At 38.5% G+C, this 19,036-nt stretch overlaps 1 protein-coding gene across 1 annotated transcript; it reads right to left on the bottom strand.

Annotated features, from left to right (window-relative positions):
* Positions 1-2,405: 2,405 nt before the first annotated feature.
* Positions 2,406-18,400, bottom strand: LOC132149427 (ribonucleoprotein PTB-binding 1-like). The gene is made up of 14 exons (XM_059558658.1): positions 18,025-18,400; positions 16,315-16,381; positions 14,224-14,693; positions 10,392-10,583; positions 9,763-9,883; positions 9,578-9,672; positions 8,311-8,389; positions 5,175-5,377; positions 4,850-4,931; positions 4,629-4,768; positions 4,451-4,522; positions 4,240-4,362; positions 2,937-3,002; positions 2,406-2,800 (listed from the first exon to the last, which is right to left on the bottom strand). The coding sequence occupies exons 1-14, from the start codon at positions 18,346-18,348 to the stop codon at positions 2,654-2,656; spliced, it is 2,181 nt and encodes a 726-aa protein (XP_059414641.1). The 5' UTR covers positions 18,349-18,400; the 3' UTR covers positions 2,406-2,653.
* Positions 18,401-19,036: the final 636 nt, after the last annotated feature.

The raw sequence follows: 19,036 nt of genomic DNA, 5'->3' as shown, positions 1-19,036 counted from the left end.
TCAGTAAACAAAGCTATTGTTTGGTATTAGAGGACTTTGAAAACAGTCCATACGTTTTTTGCACTGTTGGGAGCTTGACAAATGAGTCATTCCTTTCATTGTGGAAAAGAACGGCCCAGATATTCAAATTTTACGTTGCAAAGGAAGACAATGTTGCTGGTGATATGTGGATAAGTGATCAAATATCTTTGGGTGGACTTTCCCTTTAGGCTGTGGTGTTCATGTGGGTGATGGGGTCAGAGTCCTGGATGATTTCTGGTCCCAAAGCAGCAAAAAGGCCACAAATAAAATTACATAACCTCAACCCGAGCCAAGGATCGGTCAGAGAACATGTTTGCAGAGGAAGTAACACAGACTGTGGTGTCTTCAGGGCTTATTCAACTCAAAGGGACCCAAGAAGAGACATTGTTTTGGCATAAAATACATTACTCACAGTGCATTATCAGCTCCACAGACCTTCAGGACATATAAATAAAAGCGTTAGAGGATAGATTAAGTTTGACAGATATCTTTAGCAGTTTATAGTTCTTGAAGCAGACTGCATTATGGTTTGGAATCATCCATCCTCAAAGTAGTGACAACACTCTATTGTCTTTCTGACAAAGCTATATTGCTTACTCAGATGCACTTTATAAAACTGCATTTATGATACAAGCTCGTCATAATTACCAGTGGGAATGTCAAGATTTGAGGAATTCCTTTTTTTAAATATATTTAATGCCATTCTAATCCAATTTAAAATGTATACTTTTAATTCAGTGATTTAATGCTTTTGCATTTTCTTCATAATTTCAACCCTGACTATTGTCGTGAATATTAATTCTGAACTTTCCTTTGAGTTGACTATGTAGTCCATATAGTGCAGTTGATATGCAAATTTGATTGACCACACAAACATCATGAAGGTGAACTTAAATAACATTTACTTGTTTAAATGTCACAAAAACAGCTGTACAAAAGCAGAGTGAATGGTGATGAAGAGGTCGTTTACCACATCTGAAAGGTTTAGTTCATTTCACCCAGCAGCAGCAGCTCTACCCGCGCATAATCGCACATGAAAAATCATTTACAAGATACTGCACAGTGCAATTTCACTCAGATGGATACAAAATACAGAGCAGCATATTTGATACCATTACAGACTAAGAAATATAAGAACACGAGTTTGAGACTCCAGAGAAGAAATATAATAGAAATAGAATCAAACTCATGAACACCGCAAATAAACAAACTTAAGTGAAGTTGAGGCTCACAGTCTGGAGAGATAACTGTAAACACTGCCGTTTTTAGGCACACGAGTAACTCTAGGTTTAATCGTAAGCCACGGTTTAAGTCAGAGGTAATGCGTTATCAATCAAAATGTCAATCAGATTAATAAGTCTCACACACAGACCAAGTACTCAAATCATACGTCAATCACATTCCAGTCTGTAGAAGCGTCTTCCCCTCTGGGGGAACAGCAGTTCAAACTAGAGGGGAAAAGGTAGTCACAGTTACTACGGTAAAAATAAATGTCATGCTAAGGCACAGGTCCGGCCTGCTTCAGACTGTTGGCTCTAGTTTTTAAAAGAAAAGGAAAAAAAAAAAAAAATGGAGCAGAGCCAACTAAAATTCAAACTGGTTCCCTCTGCTGGTCTGCAGAGGAATGGCACCATACGGAAGACGCGAGGAGTTAGTGCGTGCGTGTATGTGGAAAAATAGAAGCGACAGCAGGCATACTGTGCTTTGAGCAGAGCCTGATGAGGGGAGAACGGCAGCCCATACTCAATCTCCGACCAACTGGGGCTTCACAACGTGACGGACAAGACGCTAACGCTTTGCAACAGCAAAACTGTGCAGGTTGAACGAGGTCAAAGAGAGATGTGAAAGCAGACAGAAAACAAGAACGAGTGTGAACAAGACTGGTGCAGAAAGGACAGATTCAGGAGGATGAATATACATGATCCATATCCTCCAAGTGCAACACTGAACAATCAGCTCACAAAAGCCTGACTCTGTAAAATGGGATGCAAAGATGGGAAGTTGTGCAACACAAATACGTGGTGGTGGAGGGAGAAAAAAAACCCTAATTTGAGCTAAATTAACACTAACACCAGCATCAGAGCTCCCCATAAAGACCGGCAGGTGATTCTCTGAAGAAAAGAAAAGACAGCTACTGTATCCATTGGACAGATACAGGATTTTCAAGCATGTAAGGCTTGGCACTTGTATGTGAGAGAAAGTGTTTGTAGTGGAGGCGCCTTTCTGGACAACTGAACAACTATATACACACGACTAATGAAGAATAGCAGAAAAAGGCTATCGTCCTGCTTTAAAAAAAAAAAAAAAAAAAAAAAAAAAAAAGGATATTAATATTGTAAAACAGTCTACAAAATAGACCTACTCAGATGAACATGACAGGTGGTGTCTGTTGCTTCTTTGGGTTTAAAAAAAATAATTAAAAAATAAAAAAGGCAAAATAAAAATAATACCATTTACATACACACTGAAATTGTATACACAAACTTCAGCAATCATCCATGCGACCGATCATCTGAGCTTCAGGGGCCTTTCACTGGTGTGACCTCAGTGACCGTTCATTGCTCTTTCACCCTCAAACACAAAAACACACTATTAAAGTAGCAATTCTTTAAAGGAAGCCATTGAATGCCAGTCATAAGATGCGCTTTCGTTTCAGGTAGGAGTCGGCGTAGTGCCCCCTGAGACCCTGAGAGTGCTGACCTACATATCCACCCTCTGGACTGGGCTCTGGAGACGGGATGAGACGGGAAAACAGACGCTTCTGCCCACCGACCGGAGTCTAAACATGGAAAGAAAATCTAAATTAATCGAAGGGATGCACTAAGAATAACCGTTGAAAGGTTCCTGGCACACTTATATGATAATTGACAAGGAGCAAATATAGATGCTAGATAGCAGGGCTGGAGATGGCCTACCTTCATACCAGCACCAGGTGCAGCAGAAAATAAGCTGGAATGAGTCACTGGAGGCATTCCAACAGCCTGAAGAAACACAAAAGCACTTAAATGTAATCTGTCCCAGAAAGTTTAATGTTTCAGCTGTCTATGCAAATAAAACAATCATAATAAAGATGGGTATTATGCAATGATGTGATGAGGACGTCATACTAGTTCCGAAATGTTCTATTTCATAGCTTTTGAAAATGGATCCGGATAAGTGATTCTTCGGCTTATGCAATTGATGCTGAATTGCCACTAATTTGAAAGTGTTGTAAGTGAAGGAAAGCAAGAAGAAGAGGGAAAACCCCAAAGAACCCCAGCGCCCGGTGATACCGGTATTTCCGGTGTTGTCACATGTCGATTAACCTGTGGGAAAATTTCCTCACCGTCACAATCCTATATGACAGCTCCTCATTCTGAACAATTTTGATTCAAGAATCCCTACTGACAACCAGATCATCTGTTAAATATTTGAGATTGGGTTAAACCTACTTTTGCAAACTAGTCATGTTTTTTTTTATTTAAAAAACAAAACAAAAAACCTGCAGTTCAACTCTCTGGATCAAGGTCAAGTTGTGTGTGGCTAAATATACCCAAAAGCCTATAATTCCTGAAAACTCAGACCTTCACAAGCTTAAAAGGAGCTGTATGTAGGATTGACACCAAGTGGTTGAACTAGGTATTGAAGCACAAATTCAAAATATTGGAGTTTCTTGCCAGATTGACAACAACAACAAAAAAAGGTAGTGTTTTCCACCAACTGGCAACCCAGGTGCTGAAATACAACTTGGCAAACTGGTAGTGGGCGGGTTTCACAAACCAAAACAGAGACCAACATTCTGACCCAGAACGCTTAATATCATAGGAGAATAACCGACAGTAGCATTTTTTCTATGCATGTTAGTACGCATGTTAACTTAACATTCTTAGCATGCTGCTTAAATATCTGCAAACATATTATGGTATTTTTATGCTTTAGTACTATCAAAAACTTACTACAGGTGGTGCTATAACAGCCATAAATATATAAAAAAAGTCGTATTCCTATGTTAAATTACCTGGATTTGACAAAATGCTCTCTTCAATCGATTTACTTGGTTACCAGCTTGCTAAGTAATATGTAAACGTCTTTTTTCATATGTGCTTAAATGCCTTAAGGAACTTGAACCCCAGCAATAGCTGCTTGCAGCTATATTTAGATATAACACAAAAACATTCTTTTGCAAATCATTGTATAGTAGTGTTTTTACCGTAACAAAGAATGGTTTGTTTGGAGTACCTTATTGAGCTGGGTGGATAGGATGCTGGTATGGGCTCCAAAGCTGAAATAAGAGGACTGGGGGGGGCTGGGAGGATAGCTGAAAGGAGATCCTGCATCACTAAAGTCTGTGTGCCTGGAGTGCTTGAGAGACAGACAATTACGATTTCACACGTGTCCAATCTTGGAATAGAACTCTTCTGGTAGTATACATGGGAGATGGAAACCATACCTGCAGACCATAGCTGGGAAGTGCTGCATTTTCCAGAACCTCCTGCTGCTCATACAAATGAGACAAAGAGTCCTGGAGATGGAGTAAAACAAAAAACAACAACCAGACAAATTCAGTCAGAAAGGGTTGGTGAGGCAGTCACACATTCAGTGAAGCTGCTCTTAACACATGAGCCGACCTGGTGCAGAGGAAACTCTGATGTGCAAGACTCCTGGAAGTGCAGGCTGTAGTTTGAGTGGATGCTGTGGTTGGCACGATGGTTAGACGTGTTGCCAAGCGCTGTTCTCTTCCTGTAGGGGTGAGCCCTTGTGCTGGCACCTAAACAAATGTGACGCTTTAGGAAATGCAACAAGACAAAAAAAAAAAAAGTGCATAAAAACCGTTGCAGGTTAGACTGACCTGAGGATGCGAATATGCTAGAGGCACTGAGAAAAGGATTCTGGGATACACCAACTTTGGGAGGCTCGCCCAATATAGATGACTTCAGAAAAAAGAAAAAAAAAAAAAAAAAAGAAAAAAAAAAAGAGGATCTGAATATACAGACCTGCTATAGATACGATTTGGCAACACAGTAAAGACTAACAGGACCAAACAACAGCTCATGCCAAGCTAAAAGCAAATTGCAGCAATTTCAAAGCTTTCCTCTGGAAGATCATGGCAGTAAATGTAGGCTGTGTGACAATGAATGTGCACAAACAGGAGCAGCCATTAGCATCCATCTCACCCCTGGTAGAGTCGGCCCATCTGCTCCTAACATCCCACACAGGAAGGGCAAATTCAGTCCCTGCAGTGCCAGAGAGGCTGCTGGGGGAAAGCTGGTCGGTGTAGCTGGGGTCTCGTTCTCTCTCCCAAGAGGTCGGCTGAGGGATGGTTGTTTGATGGGGCCAAGAGTTTCACTCTGCAAGCCCAGTGTTGAAGACATAGCGCCTGAATAAAATTACATTTAGAACTGCTTATTTAACCAGTAAGGTCCCGTTGAGATACAATCGCTCTTAAGCCAGAGTGTCCTGGTCAAGATAGGCAGTAAGGACAAAAATGGAAAATCACCACACAGTCTACCGTCTTTGCACTTTTTAGCATTTAAACCAATTCAGTTAATGGGAAATACAGATTTTCTGCAGGATTTTTAAGCTCAAATTTAACTTTAAGACCCTTTTATTTTTTAAAGACCTGCACAAATAAACTGTATACCATATGAGCGGGGTAGGGTAATGTCTATAGTACCATATTTAAACTAACTGTAAAATAACTGTAAAAAGCATAATTTACAGTTCAGATACAAATTGACAAAATAAAAGTTCTAAAAAATTATAAATTAAAATCGATGAGTAAGTAGTATTTAAACTATCAATTAATTACATTAAACAAATTACGGGTGTGCAATAAAGAAAAAAATAATCACAATCTTGGGGATTTTATTGATGCCATTTCATACATTTGATTGATGACTAATATGAGGCAGGGCAACAACTTACCTAGAGAAGCCTAGAGAAAATCCCTAAAATTCAAGATATGGGGCAAAAACGCCTGTTTGAGATTGTGTCTCATATTTACTTCACATAGTTAAGAAATATCACACAAGCTGTAGGCTAAGTGCAATATCACACGAGTGCAAATGTGATCCTCATCTTGTACAACAGTTCATTAAGAAGTTAATACGGTGTTATTTTAGACCAGGGGTTGGCAACCTACGGCATGTGTGCCAACAGTGGCACGCAGAGGGATAATCGCTGGCACGCAAGCAATAAGGAAAACTGTATAATGACGTACAGTTTGATGTAATAACTTCTCATAGTCACACAGCCTGTTAGGAGCTACAAATACTATTAAAGTGTGAGAATTAACTTGCATGGATGCACGTGCAAACACTGCACATACTAGGTGCTTCAGATCAAAGCCTCGGTCTAACAGCACTCGTCAATGTCAAAATCACTGAGATGGCCAATCAGATCAAAGTAGGCGGGGTTTACTGTTCACAGAAGCAGAGCGCGAAGCGTCAGTTTAACGTTAAAGAGAGTGAGGTAAGATGAAGCTGCAAATCAATTAACATTTGTCAACTTTTAATAATACGTTTTACCATAGAAATGTTAAATGACCTAAAGCTATATCCAGTGATGAAAAATTTTCTGAAATATGGCCATTTTGAGAGAAAGAAAGTGGGGGGGGGGGGGGGTAAATTGTCTCTCTCTGCAGACAATGAAGCGATTTTGCCCCTTTGTTGTTGAGAAATATAATGTAGCGATTCAGTATCGATTAATAAAAGTAGCGTGACAACACTCTTTAGGTTTATGAGCTTCTGAATGCTACTTTTTGCACAGCACGATCTCCGATCTCTGTGTGCGAGTGGTGTGTGTTGTGTGTGTGTGTGTCTGTGTGTGCACGTTCATCAATTAAAGCAGTGCATTAACGTTGATTAAACGTTAAAAAAAACTTTTTTTATCGTATAATAAAAAATTATGTACCGTTTAAATACAGAATTATATCGGGGTGTGGGGGGGGGGGGCTGTGCACACTTGGCACAGTGGTTAACCATAAAAATAAAAAATGGCACGTCATGCCGAAAAGGTTGCTGATCCCTGTTTTAGACAATGTTGTCGGTTTTGTTCAATTCTGCCAACCAGATGATAAAGACAAAGTAGAATTGTTAATCTCCATGCAACCCACAGCGGCATTTCAATTCTTAATCCATACTTTGAATGAATTTGGTGAACCATTTGGCACGTTGAACCATTGGCATATGCGTTGGATTTGAAGTGGCGCTGCACAGACCGATCGGTGAATGACATCAAATGTCACATACCGATCGTTCTGAATGTGATCACCCACTTCAAGTCGAACAAGCCTAATGATTCAATGAACCATTTACTTCACTCCTGAATGAATCAGCCATTTGAACAAATCCAATGAATAAGTGACTCGATGACTTAATCATTAAGACATTACCACCACCTACTGGCAGTTTTAGTTAATTATTTAGAGTATCATTTCATTAAAGAAATAATTTAACATTTTCATAGTAATAATAAAATTAAGTATTAAAGTTAGAGTTCACCTAACCAAAACTGACAATTGTCGTCATTTACTTACATGGTCCAAACGAGTAGGCTATATGTAATACATTTTATCAAACAAAATATTTCTTGCTGAACCTACTTTTTGTAATGCCCGTTTACACATTGACTTTAAATTATCTTTTGGGAGTAATTTCTCCAAATTTGAGGTGTGATTAAGGCAAATAATCATCACATGTAATTTATTAGATTTTTAATTTTTAAATCGCTTACCAGTGCTAATGCAATATAAAATACACACTAATAAAATGTAAATACCGGTTTTTTCAGACTATAAGTCGCACCTAAGTATAAGTCGCATCAGTCCAAAAATACGTCATGTTGAGGAAAAAAAACAAGTCGCACTGGACTATAAGTCGCATTTATTTAGAACCTAGAACTAAGAGAAAACATTACCGTCTACAGCCGCGAGAGGGCGCTTTATGTCTTCAGTGTAGACTACAGGAGCACTGAGCAGCATAGAGGGCCCTCTCGTGGCTGTAGACGGTAACGTTTTCTATTGGTTCATATCTCTCGGTTCATGTCAAATTAATTTAAATAAATAAGTCGCACCTGACTATAAGTCGCAGGACCAGCCAAACTATGAAAAAGTGCGACTTCTAGTCCGGAAAATATGGTAATAAATGTTAACAAAAACTATAACTGTATATCAATTGAAACATTTACCAAATCATTACCAAATAAATCTCCCCCAAAAATGGGAAGAAAAACCTTGGACGATTCTAAAAATGTAGCATCCCTGACATCAATTGACTGTGGAACAAACATAACGTTACAAATGTGTGGTACCTTGAGACATCTCTCCCATCATGTTAATGCCTTGCTGGAGAGGAAGAGCAGCCAGAGGATTTTCACTCAACAGTCCAGCCTGTGGAAAGATAGAACTGCATCAGTTTGTCACACTAACACACACACTAGGGCTGCACGATATTGGGGGGAAAAAAAATGACATTGCGATATTTTATTTTTCTGCGATATATATTGCGATATGAAATCTAATCTAATTTTTTCTTACAAACAAAAATGGGGTGAGCACACTTACATTCTTATTTTAAATGAATTAAACAGTATTATTTAAATTAGAGTAAATTATTTGTTTGTAACTTTAGGATATTGTTTGAATTGTTAACATTAACATGAACTTACCACGAGCAATACTTTTGTTACTATATTTATTAATCTTTGTTTATCTTAGTTTATAAAAACACAGCTGTTCATTGTTTGGTAATGTTACTTCACAGTGCATTAACCATGTTAACAAATACTGTACAACTTTTGATTTCAACAATGAAGGCTATAGCCTAAATATAGCCAGTTGTTTAAAACATACATTAAATTGAATCAGTTCAAAGGAATCATTAGTTCGCGAATCAGACGTGTACGGCACGCATTGTGTAATTATCTCTGCAGTTTAGGATATCGCACAAGATTTGACAACACAGAAAACATTTCATCACTGGATAGTTGTTGTTTTTTTGAAATTGATTCAATTCAAAATTGATTTTGATTCATATGCGCGAGGGAGAGAGAGCAAGCGCTCGTGTTGTTTGAAGATGGTGAAGGTGAGCGTTTGCGCGCGCTTAAACGACACATCGTGCAGCCCTAACACACACCCACACAATCCTTCAGAAAAACATTTGTCAATTACAACAATTTAAAGATGGCCACAGCACACAAAGGCAAAAACACGTTTGATGAACATTCTGGCCGATACTTGAACACAAGTAGCTAATGGGGTTTTACCAACTTATTACTTGCACTCAACGCATTGATTTGCAGTGGAAGAATAATTGAATGGCTAAATGTTTAATATCAGTTAACAATTATTCATTTGGCAAAAGAAAATAGAAAGAAAATAAAAGCAAAGCACACAAGCACCTCACACCCACACAGAGGAGCCACTCACACAAGAGAGAACACTGTAGTCTTTGTGCAGAATATGTGCCCAAAGAAGAGGATTCCCTAAAAGAGCTTGCTGGGAGGGGAGAAGAAGAGAGTGAGGGCTAAAACACATGCTGCTGGGACAGTGGCAGGAGATGAGGGGTGGACCTGATACCTGTTGGACTTGGTTCTGGAGCAGCAGCTGCATGAGGGCAGCAGAGAGGGCAGGGTTAGCCATCAGAGGTACAGCGGGAACAGCTCCCAGCAGGCCTGCATATTGAGAGAAGAGTGACAAATTCACTGCTTGGATCAGAATTTAAAAAAAACATTTTACAGAAGTAAAACGACGAGCTTAAGTACCTTGTTTATGCCCTGGGTTGAGAGACGCCAGCAGCATCTTCAGTGTGGCAGGGTTACTGAGGCCAGTTAGGATCTGCATGGCATTGGGTTCAGGAAGGAGACCTTTCCCTCTGTTCAAGGCCTGAAGAAGAAAAGGATGAAATGTATACAAAACTGGGTTACACTTTATTTTAAGGTGTCCTTGTTGCAGAGTAATTATAAATTTAAAGTACAGAGTAATATTAACTACATGTACTTAGTATATGGTTAGGGTTAGGATTAGGAGTATTTTTTTATAATAGTTAGTAAATGTAGCATGAGCAACAAGGACATCTTAAAATAAAAATGTAAAAAAAAAAAAAAAAAAAAAAAAAAATCACAATCACACTACCATTTAATTTTGATTTAAGGATCTACCAAGACATGTCACATCAAAAATATTTGTAATATGACTGAATTTGTATTTAACATAAAAACAAAGTTACTAATGATAATGCTCATCTTAAATGTCTAAAGCAGCTAAACAAAACGAGCAAAAACATTTACAAAAGAACATATCCGATTGCATGGTCCATGTTCATTTTTGTTTTTAGAAAGAATCAACCCATTCGTGACAGTTTTCCACAAAGTAGTGGAGTGTGGGGGTCTACCATGGTCTGGGCGGCGATGAGAGCAGCCAGCATGCTTCTTCCTGGTGGTCCTGGGGCACAGAAGGACACACGTATACGAGAGCCACCCAAAGCTCTGCCATCCATCAGCCGCTGCACATCCTCAGCCATCTCAGGTGTGGAGAACTCCAGCACTGCAAACCGTTGAAAATTACAATCCTGACCCTGAGCAAGCTATGGAGGAGAAAAAAAAAAATAATCTGATTTTTCACAGATAAAATGGAGCAGTATTAAATTAGTTATGGAATTCCGACCAGGAAATTCCCATGAGTAAACTGACTTACAAAAAGAATTGTTCAATTTACTGGTTTCAAACATGACTAATTTTTCTGTGGAAAAAAAATATTTTGACAAGCATTTTTTGTCAAGATATTGGAAGTAAATGAGAACAAAAACTGGTGTTTGGTTACCAACATTCTACAGAATCTCTTATGTTCCACAGAAGAAAAGTCATAGGTTTAGAATGGCATGAAGGCAAATAAATGACAGTTTGCAAATTCAGGGGAACTGGCCCTTTAAAGGTCACAAAAGAGCTGTGATTAGGCCACTGATATGAGTGGAGGGCTTTCTTTTTCAATGTTTTCTGGGGGAGGAGGGGAAAGCACCTTGAAGCAAGCGTTTTTTTTTTTTTTGCAATTTCATAAGCAGCATACAAATACACCTATTCCAAATAAGTTAAAACCCCAAAACATGTTCATATTTAACATGCAAAAAAAAACATGTAGTGTGAATCAAATATTCTGCTCAAACAATCATATGGCTCATAATGAATGCCACATGGGGCATTAACCTGAAGTTAATTTAATGGGATAAAAATCAAATGAGAAAGTAAGGAGAGATGGGGGGGGGGGGGGGGGGTGAGCAACACCATGACAATCACAATCACAGTACCTTGCTGAAACGCATCGCTTCTCTGCTTTGAATGGTGTTCAACAAGCAAACACAGTGAGTCACTACGGCCTTGATTAGATATTCTTGGAAAAATTCATTAAACATTTGCCCATTTTACGCATGACTGGAGTCTCATCCACATGAGGCCAATTCAATGCTTGACTAAAACCTGAGGAAACTGAACTGGAAGCACAACTGATTTAATGAGAAATAACTTCCAAAGCCTTTGCTAATTCTATGACAATGGGTAACATGAAGAAAAAGTGTCATTCACAACAATGCCTTGCAGGCCGCGTGCGGTGTACGTGATCAATGTTGAACACATGATAAAAGGCAGCAGCTCTCTCATTCCAGAATGACCTGCTGACTGACAGCACCTGGCCCAGTCAGGTGGTGGTCTCTATAGAAACCCATGCACTCTGCACTGGCCAATGGAAAGCAGGTCAAAGGTGAAAGAGCAGAGCACAAAATGAAAGCGCAAAAAGGAAATTCAGTTTTATTGTTCAATAAATCTGACAAAGGGCTATACATAAAAACCAACAAATGCACAAAGCAAAAGACATGACACTGTCATGTTAACAAGTCCTTGAAAAATTAGTGAAATTTAAAGGTTTAGAAGAAAGTTCAGGATTTTCCTTTTCATACAGAGAAGGTGAACAGGGACAGAGGTCATCAAGTAACGAGGAGAAAAACACCATAAAGTGATTTTAAAAGGGATACTCCACCCCAAAATTAAAATTGTCATTAATTACTTACCCCCATGTCGTTCCAACTCCTTAAAACCTTGTTTCATCTTTGGAACACAATTTAAAATATTTTGGATGAAAACCAAGAGGCTTGTGACTGTCCCATAGACTGCCAAATAAACAACACTGTCAAGGTCCAGAAAAGTATGAAAGACATTGTCAGAATGGTCCATCAGTGGTTCAACTGTAACGTTATGTTAATACTGTAATACTTTTTGTACGTATATTTACACTTTAATTTGAACAAAAACGGCTGACACAGAGCGTAAGCTGCTTGTGTTCAGCGATGTTCTCCAGAATGGTGCTGTGGAGAGACACAGGGGAGACAAATTGTTGAATAAAGTTATGTTTTCTTCGCGTACAAAAAGTATTCTCGTCACTTCATAACATTACGGTTGAACCACTGATGGCAGATGGACTACTCTGACGAGGTCCCTCATACTTTTCTGGACCTTGACACTGTTATTTACTTGGCAGTCAATGGGACAGTCACAAGCCTCACATTTCATCCAAAATATCTTAAAATGTGTTCTGAAGACGAACAAAGCTTTTACAGGTTAGAAATCACATGGGGGTAAGTGATTAATGACAATTTTAATTTTGGTGTGAAGTATCTCTTTAATTGACTAAAGACTCCATTCTCGCAAAGGATAACTAGAAAGTTATAATTATTCTAATTCTGAAAAAAGACTACGACACAGAGCAGTAATATTTTTTATATGGGCACAATATGGGTAAATGTTTTCTAACAAAAGGAACAATTTAGGGGAAATAGTTAGGGCACAATATGGGTAAATGTTTTCCAACAAAAGGAAAAATTTAGGGGAAATAGTTAAATTTTCCACTCTCATAATGGTTTACTTTATTTCAGCTGATGAAAACATTGACAGCCAATCAGAATCAACCTAACTTTAAAAAGAGCTCAAATATTTAATGCAAAATGCAAATGACAAAGCATAACATTATAAACAGAATGATAAGATCTGTTAGTGGGGATGCTAATATAGTTATTCTTGGCATGAATGGGCCTTTAGTAAATTTGACTTAAATTGATGCTTTGCTCCGTTCACAAAATACTAGCGATAGCTCCTACCTTCTGGTTCAGCAGGCATATTAACTCTCATATTAACTATTTCTGCCAGTTTTTCATTAGCTGTATATACGCAAGCACCCTAGATTTCACCATGCTAATATTGCACAAGGTAGATAATGTTCCACCAGATAATTAGGTAAATAAGAGTTACGGAGCATATGAAGAGACAGCCACAATTAAACCTCAAATTAAAACTCCACTGGAGAAACAATTAAGTTGCATGTTTATTACAATATCTTGCCATCTGCCTCAGAGTACATACAAATGACATGAAATCAAAGTTGACCCCCATTTACTTCCTCAATATCTTATTGTACACAAGTTATATAAGAAGAAAAGTATGCCCCCTGAAAACCAGTTTGTTCCAAGGAAAAAAGGACCAGAATTTAAATATCAAATTATATTTATTTGGTAAGGAACATCACCTCTACCCTTTATAATTTCTTACTGAAATGAGTTTCACTTGAAATTAAAATGAAAATAAAAAAATAAATCACATTTTAATTAGATGGATTGTCAATGTGGTTTCAGGTTATTTTTAGCCATATTTTAAAGCTGGCTTGAAACAAATTGCGATCGTCTTTTCTTCCCTATTGTGACAAATCTGAATGAAACTTTTTGACTAAATAAAATTGTTCTTCAACTCTCAGCACAGAGAGAGGGGAAAAAAAGCCCAGCGCCACGTCACGCTCCTGGCACTTTGAAAAATGCGGTGCTCCCATTGAAAATAATAACATTGAGCACAGAGTTTGCTAGTTTAATTTCCTGTTCAGGGAAATGAGATACTGATCTAGGGGGCATTAAGGAAGCATAATCTACAAATGTTTTATTAACCCCTTTTCCTGTTTTAAGTTTTTAACTTGTTAGCTTGAACTCATTGTAAGAAAAATGGCAATCACTTGCAAGATGCCAAAAGACGCAAGTGCATTGGGCAAACATGGCCATTTAATGCATGTTTACACACACAAAAAAAAAAAAAAAAAAATATATATATATATATATATATATATATATATACACTGCATGAACAAACACTTACTTCCTCACTTGACTCATGTCAGGTGGGTCAAGACCTCATACCAACCTGGCAGAATGTGGGAGTGTGTGTGTCAATCAGCACACTGCAGAGATCCTGAGCACTGAGGATGTTTTGAGGTAGTCGGTCCACACAGAGGCAGAGCGAGTGTAGCATGGGAAACGTAAGCGAGCCAACCTCGGTCCAGTGTACGTACAGCATTCGTGACCCAAGCTGCTTCCCCAGCAGCTCTGACTTCGCCCTGGCTGCAGAGTCCTTCTTCATGTACTCCACGAAGCCATAGCCCTTCGAGTGGCCTGTGGTGGAGCTGTGCACCAGGAAGCAACGCTCAATGTTTCCGAAGGGGCGGACAAGCTCATCAAACTGCTGCTGGGTGAAAGCCCTGGGAAGGTTGGCGATGCACAGCAGAGCGTCTGTCGGCTGCAGCTGCACAGAGATCTCACGATCACGGAGAACATGCTGATGAAACTCCTTTATGGCAAACTGGGCCTGTTCACCGTTCAGTAGCGTCACAAAGGCTGGAGTAGGAAAAACAGAAATTGAATTTGTTACAGCCACCATAAAGGGAGAAAAAAAAAAATCAATATACAATATACTACCATTCAAAGATTTGTGGTTGAAAAGTCATTTATGCTTTTATAATATTTTAAAATCATCACAATTTAGAAGGTATTCTATTGTTATATATTTTTTCAATTAGTTATGCATGTGATTTCAAAGCTAAAATTTTCAAAATTAGTCTTCTGTTTCACATGACCCTTCAAAAATCAAGAAACATCATCAATATTAAAAACAGTTTGTGAAAAGTTAGTTCTTTTTTAAGTTTAAACAAAAAATAAATGGCACAAAGCACACCCTAATATTATTTCTAAAATAGAAATTAAATGTTTGCACAAAGGCAGTATATTTAGCGTTTTAATATGTATGGTTCAGGTTCACACACACACAGGTGTGTGTTTCTTTGAAAACTCTGATTATCTGAGTTGTGGATGCTAAATAAGACTTAATTGGCTCAGGCTGATGTAAAAAGCTGCCAATATCTCCATTAAAGTCCCGTTTTTCGTGCTTTTTTGAAGCTTTGATTGTGTTTACAGTGTGCAATATAACATGGGTTCATGTTTCACGTGTAAAAAAACACAGTATTTTTCACACAATTCACCTATCTGTATACCGCGGTTTTCACGGTCATAAAAACGGGCTGATGACTTCCTTGTTCTATGAAGTTCCTCCTTCAGAAATGCGTAGCGAGTTCTGATTGTGCCAGCGGTTCCTGTGTTGTGATTCGACAGCAGCTGAGCACGCGCTGCCCTCCTGGAAACGCGGTTGGACTAGTTTTGAGAAGCAAGTGGGCAGGATTTGTTTTGAAAACTGCTGGAGATGTACTTATAATCACTGACGAGATGCGCATGAAAATCGCATTTGATTTTTTTGCACAGCCCTAACATCTAGTTAACAAAGCTAAACAGCGTTGCCCTTTGTGTAATAAGTTACAGAAACCGTTAAACGCACCAACTTAAATAATACACTTAACGGTTGTGATTGTGGCGGTTGTCATAAACAATGCCTTCTCCAGACAAAGAGGGAACTGCTCCATCTTTCAAGAATAATCTTTGTGCGAATCCAGCATTAAACTGATTGAGGAAGATCGCTGTCCTCAGCAAAATGAGCTGCACATAGTTTTACATGTGGAATATAATTTTCGGGAAACTAATTAAACATAAATTGTAACCATTAATCTCCAAGTACAGCCTCCCTGGGAAGGCCAAACAAAGGTGATTGGACTCCGAGATGAGAATAACAGCATTTCGACGACATACACAAACGCAGCTCTTCCTCGTCGGCCCTGAAGGCCACGCCCCCTTTTTTGTGTATTGATGTGGGCGGAGGTTAGTCAAAAAACTGTTTTAGTGACATCATTCCTGCAGGAACTAGGGGATGTAGTCCAAACGGGTCGTTTTTTGTAGGCGAATTCTGTTAAATAAAATATCTCGCTTGGCATTGAACTTTGAGCTTTAGAATTTTACAGATATTATTTATACTCTAACAACAACATTACACACTAACTAAAGTTTAAAACATTGGATCACGAAGAACGGGACCTTTAAAAAAAAAAAATTATAATAACTGATTCATACACACCGGTCCCTTTGTATTTGTCCACAAAGCAGTACTTCAAATCATAGCTACTTAACAGCTCGTGCACCTCCTAAAGAAAAACAGAAAATAAATAAATAAATTATTATTTTGTATGAACAATGAAGTCATTCAACATATTCAAAGCTCAGCTATCATCTCTGTCCCGTCATATTTGCACCTTCTATTCCCACGACTCTCATTTTAAAGGGTCACAAATAAATTGATCTTTCAGTTATTATGATTGTGTGATTAATACAAGTATTTTGACAGCAACAAGGGGGGAAAAAAGCCCTCCACCTTTGCTTCCAGGCTTCCTACATGTTACCATAACATGAACCAGCACTTTCTTTTAGTGTCAGTGAAAGCAAAACGTTTTTTTTCAGTGCCTTCTGTCCTTTGTCATCCTCACTGCTCCCATTCCAATCTGGAACAATACTAGAGTCGCTCACACACAACGCAGTTTTCCCCATGAATCAAGCATTTTCCTTAGAGAACCTCATCCACAAAGAACAAGAACCGCTCTACCCATATAAACTTGCTCATTTCCATAATATAACAGTTTGAGAATTTAGATGACCACTAGTCATCACTAGTGTCTCACAAATAGGTACTAGTAATTTAATGAAAAGCACTAGGTAAGCTTAACTAGCAACCTATGAATAGTTACTAATAAAAACAGCACCAGCCCTGACTGGAATGAAATAGTTGAGGTCTGAACAACATATCCTCTTAGAAATTAGTAAAGAAAATGTCTAACTTTTTTTTTTTTGACAGCATGCCAGCTTCTTCAGCCATTTTCATGGTTAAATTTATACTCGAGTTGGTTTACATTAAAAATTAAGACCAGATTTTATGATTTTAAAACAAAATTTGGATAAAATTGAGTCAAAATGTTCATTAGTACAAACAATACAAATTCTAAAATTCTAGAAGAAACATTACAATTCAATAAAATGTTTGGCATACAATGAGCTTTGACATTATGTACATATGGGAAGGATTTAATTTGCTATTTGTTACAAGTAGCAATGAAATCTTCACTAGAAACTGTTGGGATGGGGGAAACAAAATACTAGTATGTAATCGAGCACGTGCTATTCCTGAAAGTAGCAGCTCTTGTAGTATCTAATGAAATATTAGTGAACTGAAATACACCAGTCACTACAGAATTACTTAACTTACTATTAAAAGTGAAAAAAAAGCAGAAACAAAAATTAATAGTAACTGGTTTTACAGAATAAGTGGTGGCCAGACGCTGGTTACAGGCAGATAAACATTCGTGACAAGCAACTTACTGGAAACAGGCAACATTTTCAGATGCAAGCGTCAAGCTTTCGGGAGAATTTCGATACTTGAGTCGCCTGAAGTAATTAAAAAACAGCGAAACGAAGCAGCTAACATAGAACACTAATATGTAACGTCACAAAGCTGTGATTTGGCAGGATAAGCATCCGGGGATTCAGCTCGATTAAATGAACGGTCAAAAATCCGTTACCGTGACTCTTTAATGGCTGCGATGACACGAGGCTCGGTGTGGTCATAACATTGATCGTTCACCTTCAGATTGTCACAGCAGATTCAATTTTCTACACCAAAACGCTGTAAAACTCCTGTGTATTAACTACTGAGTCAGCAATCAATAAAATCTGTGACTCGATCTGCCCGTCGGTGTTTGGAATGCTCGATCAAAGATCAACTGTTTGATGCACAAACCTGATTGCTGATATCGGCTGGGAGGTTCTTGATAATTATTTTTCGCCGATTATAAAACTCCCTTCTTGTTCTTTCCAAACGTCCAGCAATCTCTTCTGGACTAAGGGCCGTCAGTTCATCATCGGGCCGTCGCGGACAGCCACTGGCCGTCGGTGAGCCTTCATCGCCGGTGTCCGCTTCAACTTGTTCGCCCGTTTCAAACCCCAAGATTTCGAGTTCGGCTGCTTGATCGTAACATTTATAGAGTAGATTCGGGGCATAATTGGCACCAGTGAAGGATTTCTCGTCTCTGGCAGCTGAGCTAACGGAAATCGCAGCCGCCATGTCTCCGTGTGGAAGTTTGTGTGCTCACGCCGCACGTTTGCTTTGGCCAGTTTAAACAATATACACATGCGAGAAACTCGCTCGCTGATTGGTCGAGGGGAAATGCATTTTTCTTTCAGGCTTCAGGGGCGGGGCTAACGAATCACGTCTGACATTTGAACACAAGGCAGGAGGATTGCCAGATTCCATCAAAATGAAAAGTTTTTACATAACTTTTTTTTCATTGATTTTATGCTCTGTTTTTTATTATTTTACTATTTGCATATAAAAACAAAGAAAAAGTAAAATACCCAATAACATGTTGTTCAGTGTACAGGTTGCCAGATTTCACTTTGTCCTAACCATTTAGTTTACAATATAGACCTCCTTGCTTTGGACTGTTGTAGAGAGTTTGTTTTATATCAATACCCAGATGTATATAGCACATTATTTTTTAATCCTTTTTTAAAGGCAAATGGGGACCGGTTGCCAGATCAACACAAAAGCAGTCAGTGGGCCTCATAGGTACTAACAAAAGGGGTTCACAATGGTTTTGTTGTGAAAATGTAACATTCTGTTCTTTAATAATAGTTTTGCAGAGCTGGCCCAAGGTTCCAGGTCTTACATGTGTGTGCCATCAAAGTTGTGATGAAATGGAAGTAGTGACAGATCTTTATTCTGTATTGACACATCTGAAAGTATCAGATTA

Source organism: Carassius carassius, chromosome 9, assembly GCF_963082965.1.
Source record: "Carassius carassius chromosome 9, fCarCar2.1, whole genome shotgun sequence".
NCBI lineage: Eukaryota > Metazoa > Chordata > Actinopteri > Cypriniformes > Cyprinidae > Carassius > Carassius carassius.
This window is presented reverse-complemented; position numbering and strand designations above follow the sequence as displayed.

Coding starts and splice junctions, on each gene's coding strand:
- LOC132149427 (XM_059558658.1), bottom strand. CDS start 18,348: ATGGCGGCTGCGATTTCCGTTAGCTCAGCTGCCAGAGACGAGAAATCC. Junction 10,584..14,223: donor ACACTCCCACATTCTGCCAG/GTTGGTATGAGG, acceptor TCTCCTCCATAG/CTTGCTCAGGGTCAGGATTG. Junction 4,769..4,849: donor TAGCATATTCGCATCCTCAG/GTCAGTCTAACC, acceptor ACATTTGTTTAG/GTGCCAGCACAAGGGCTCAC.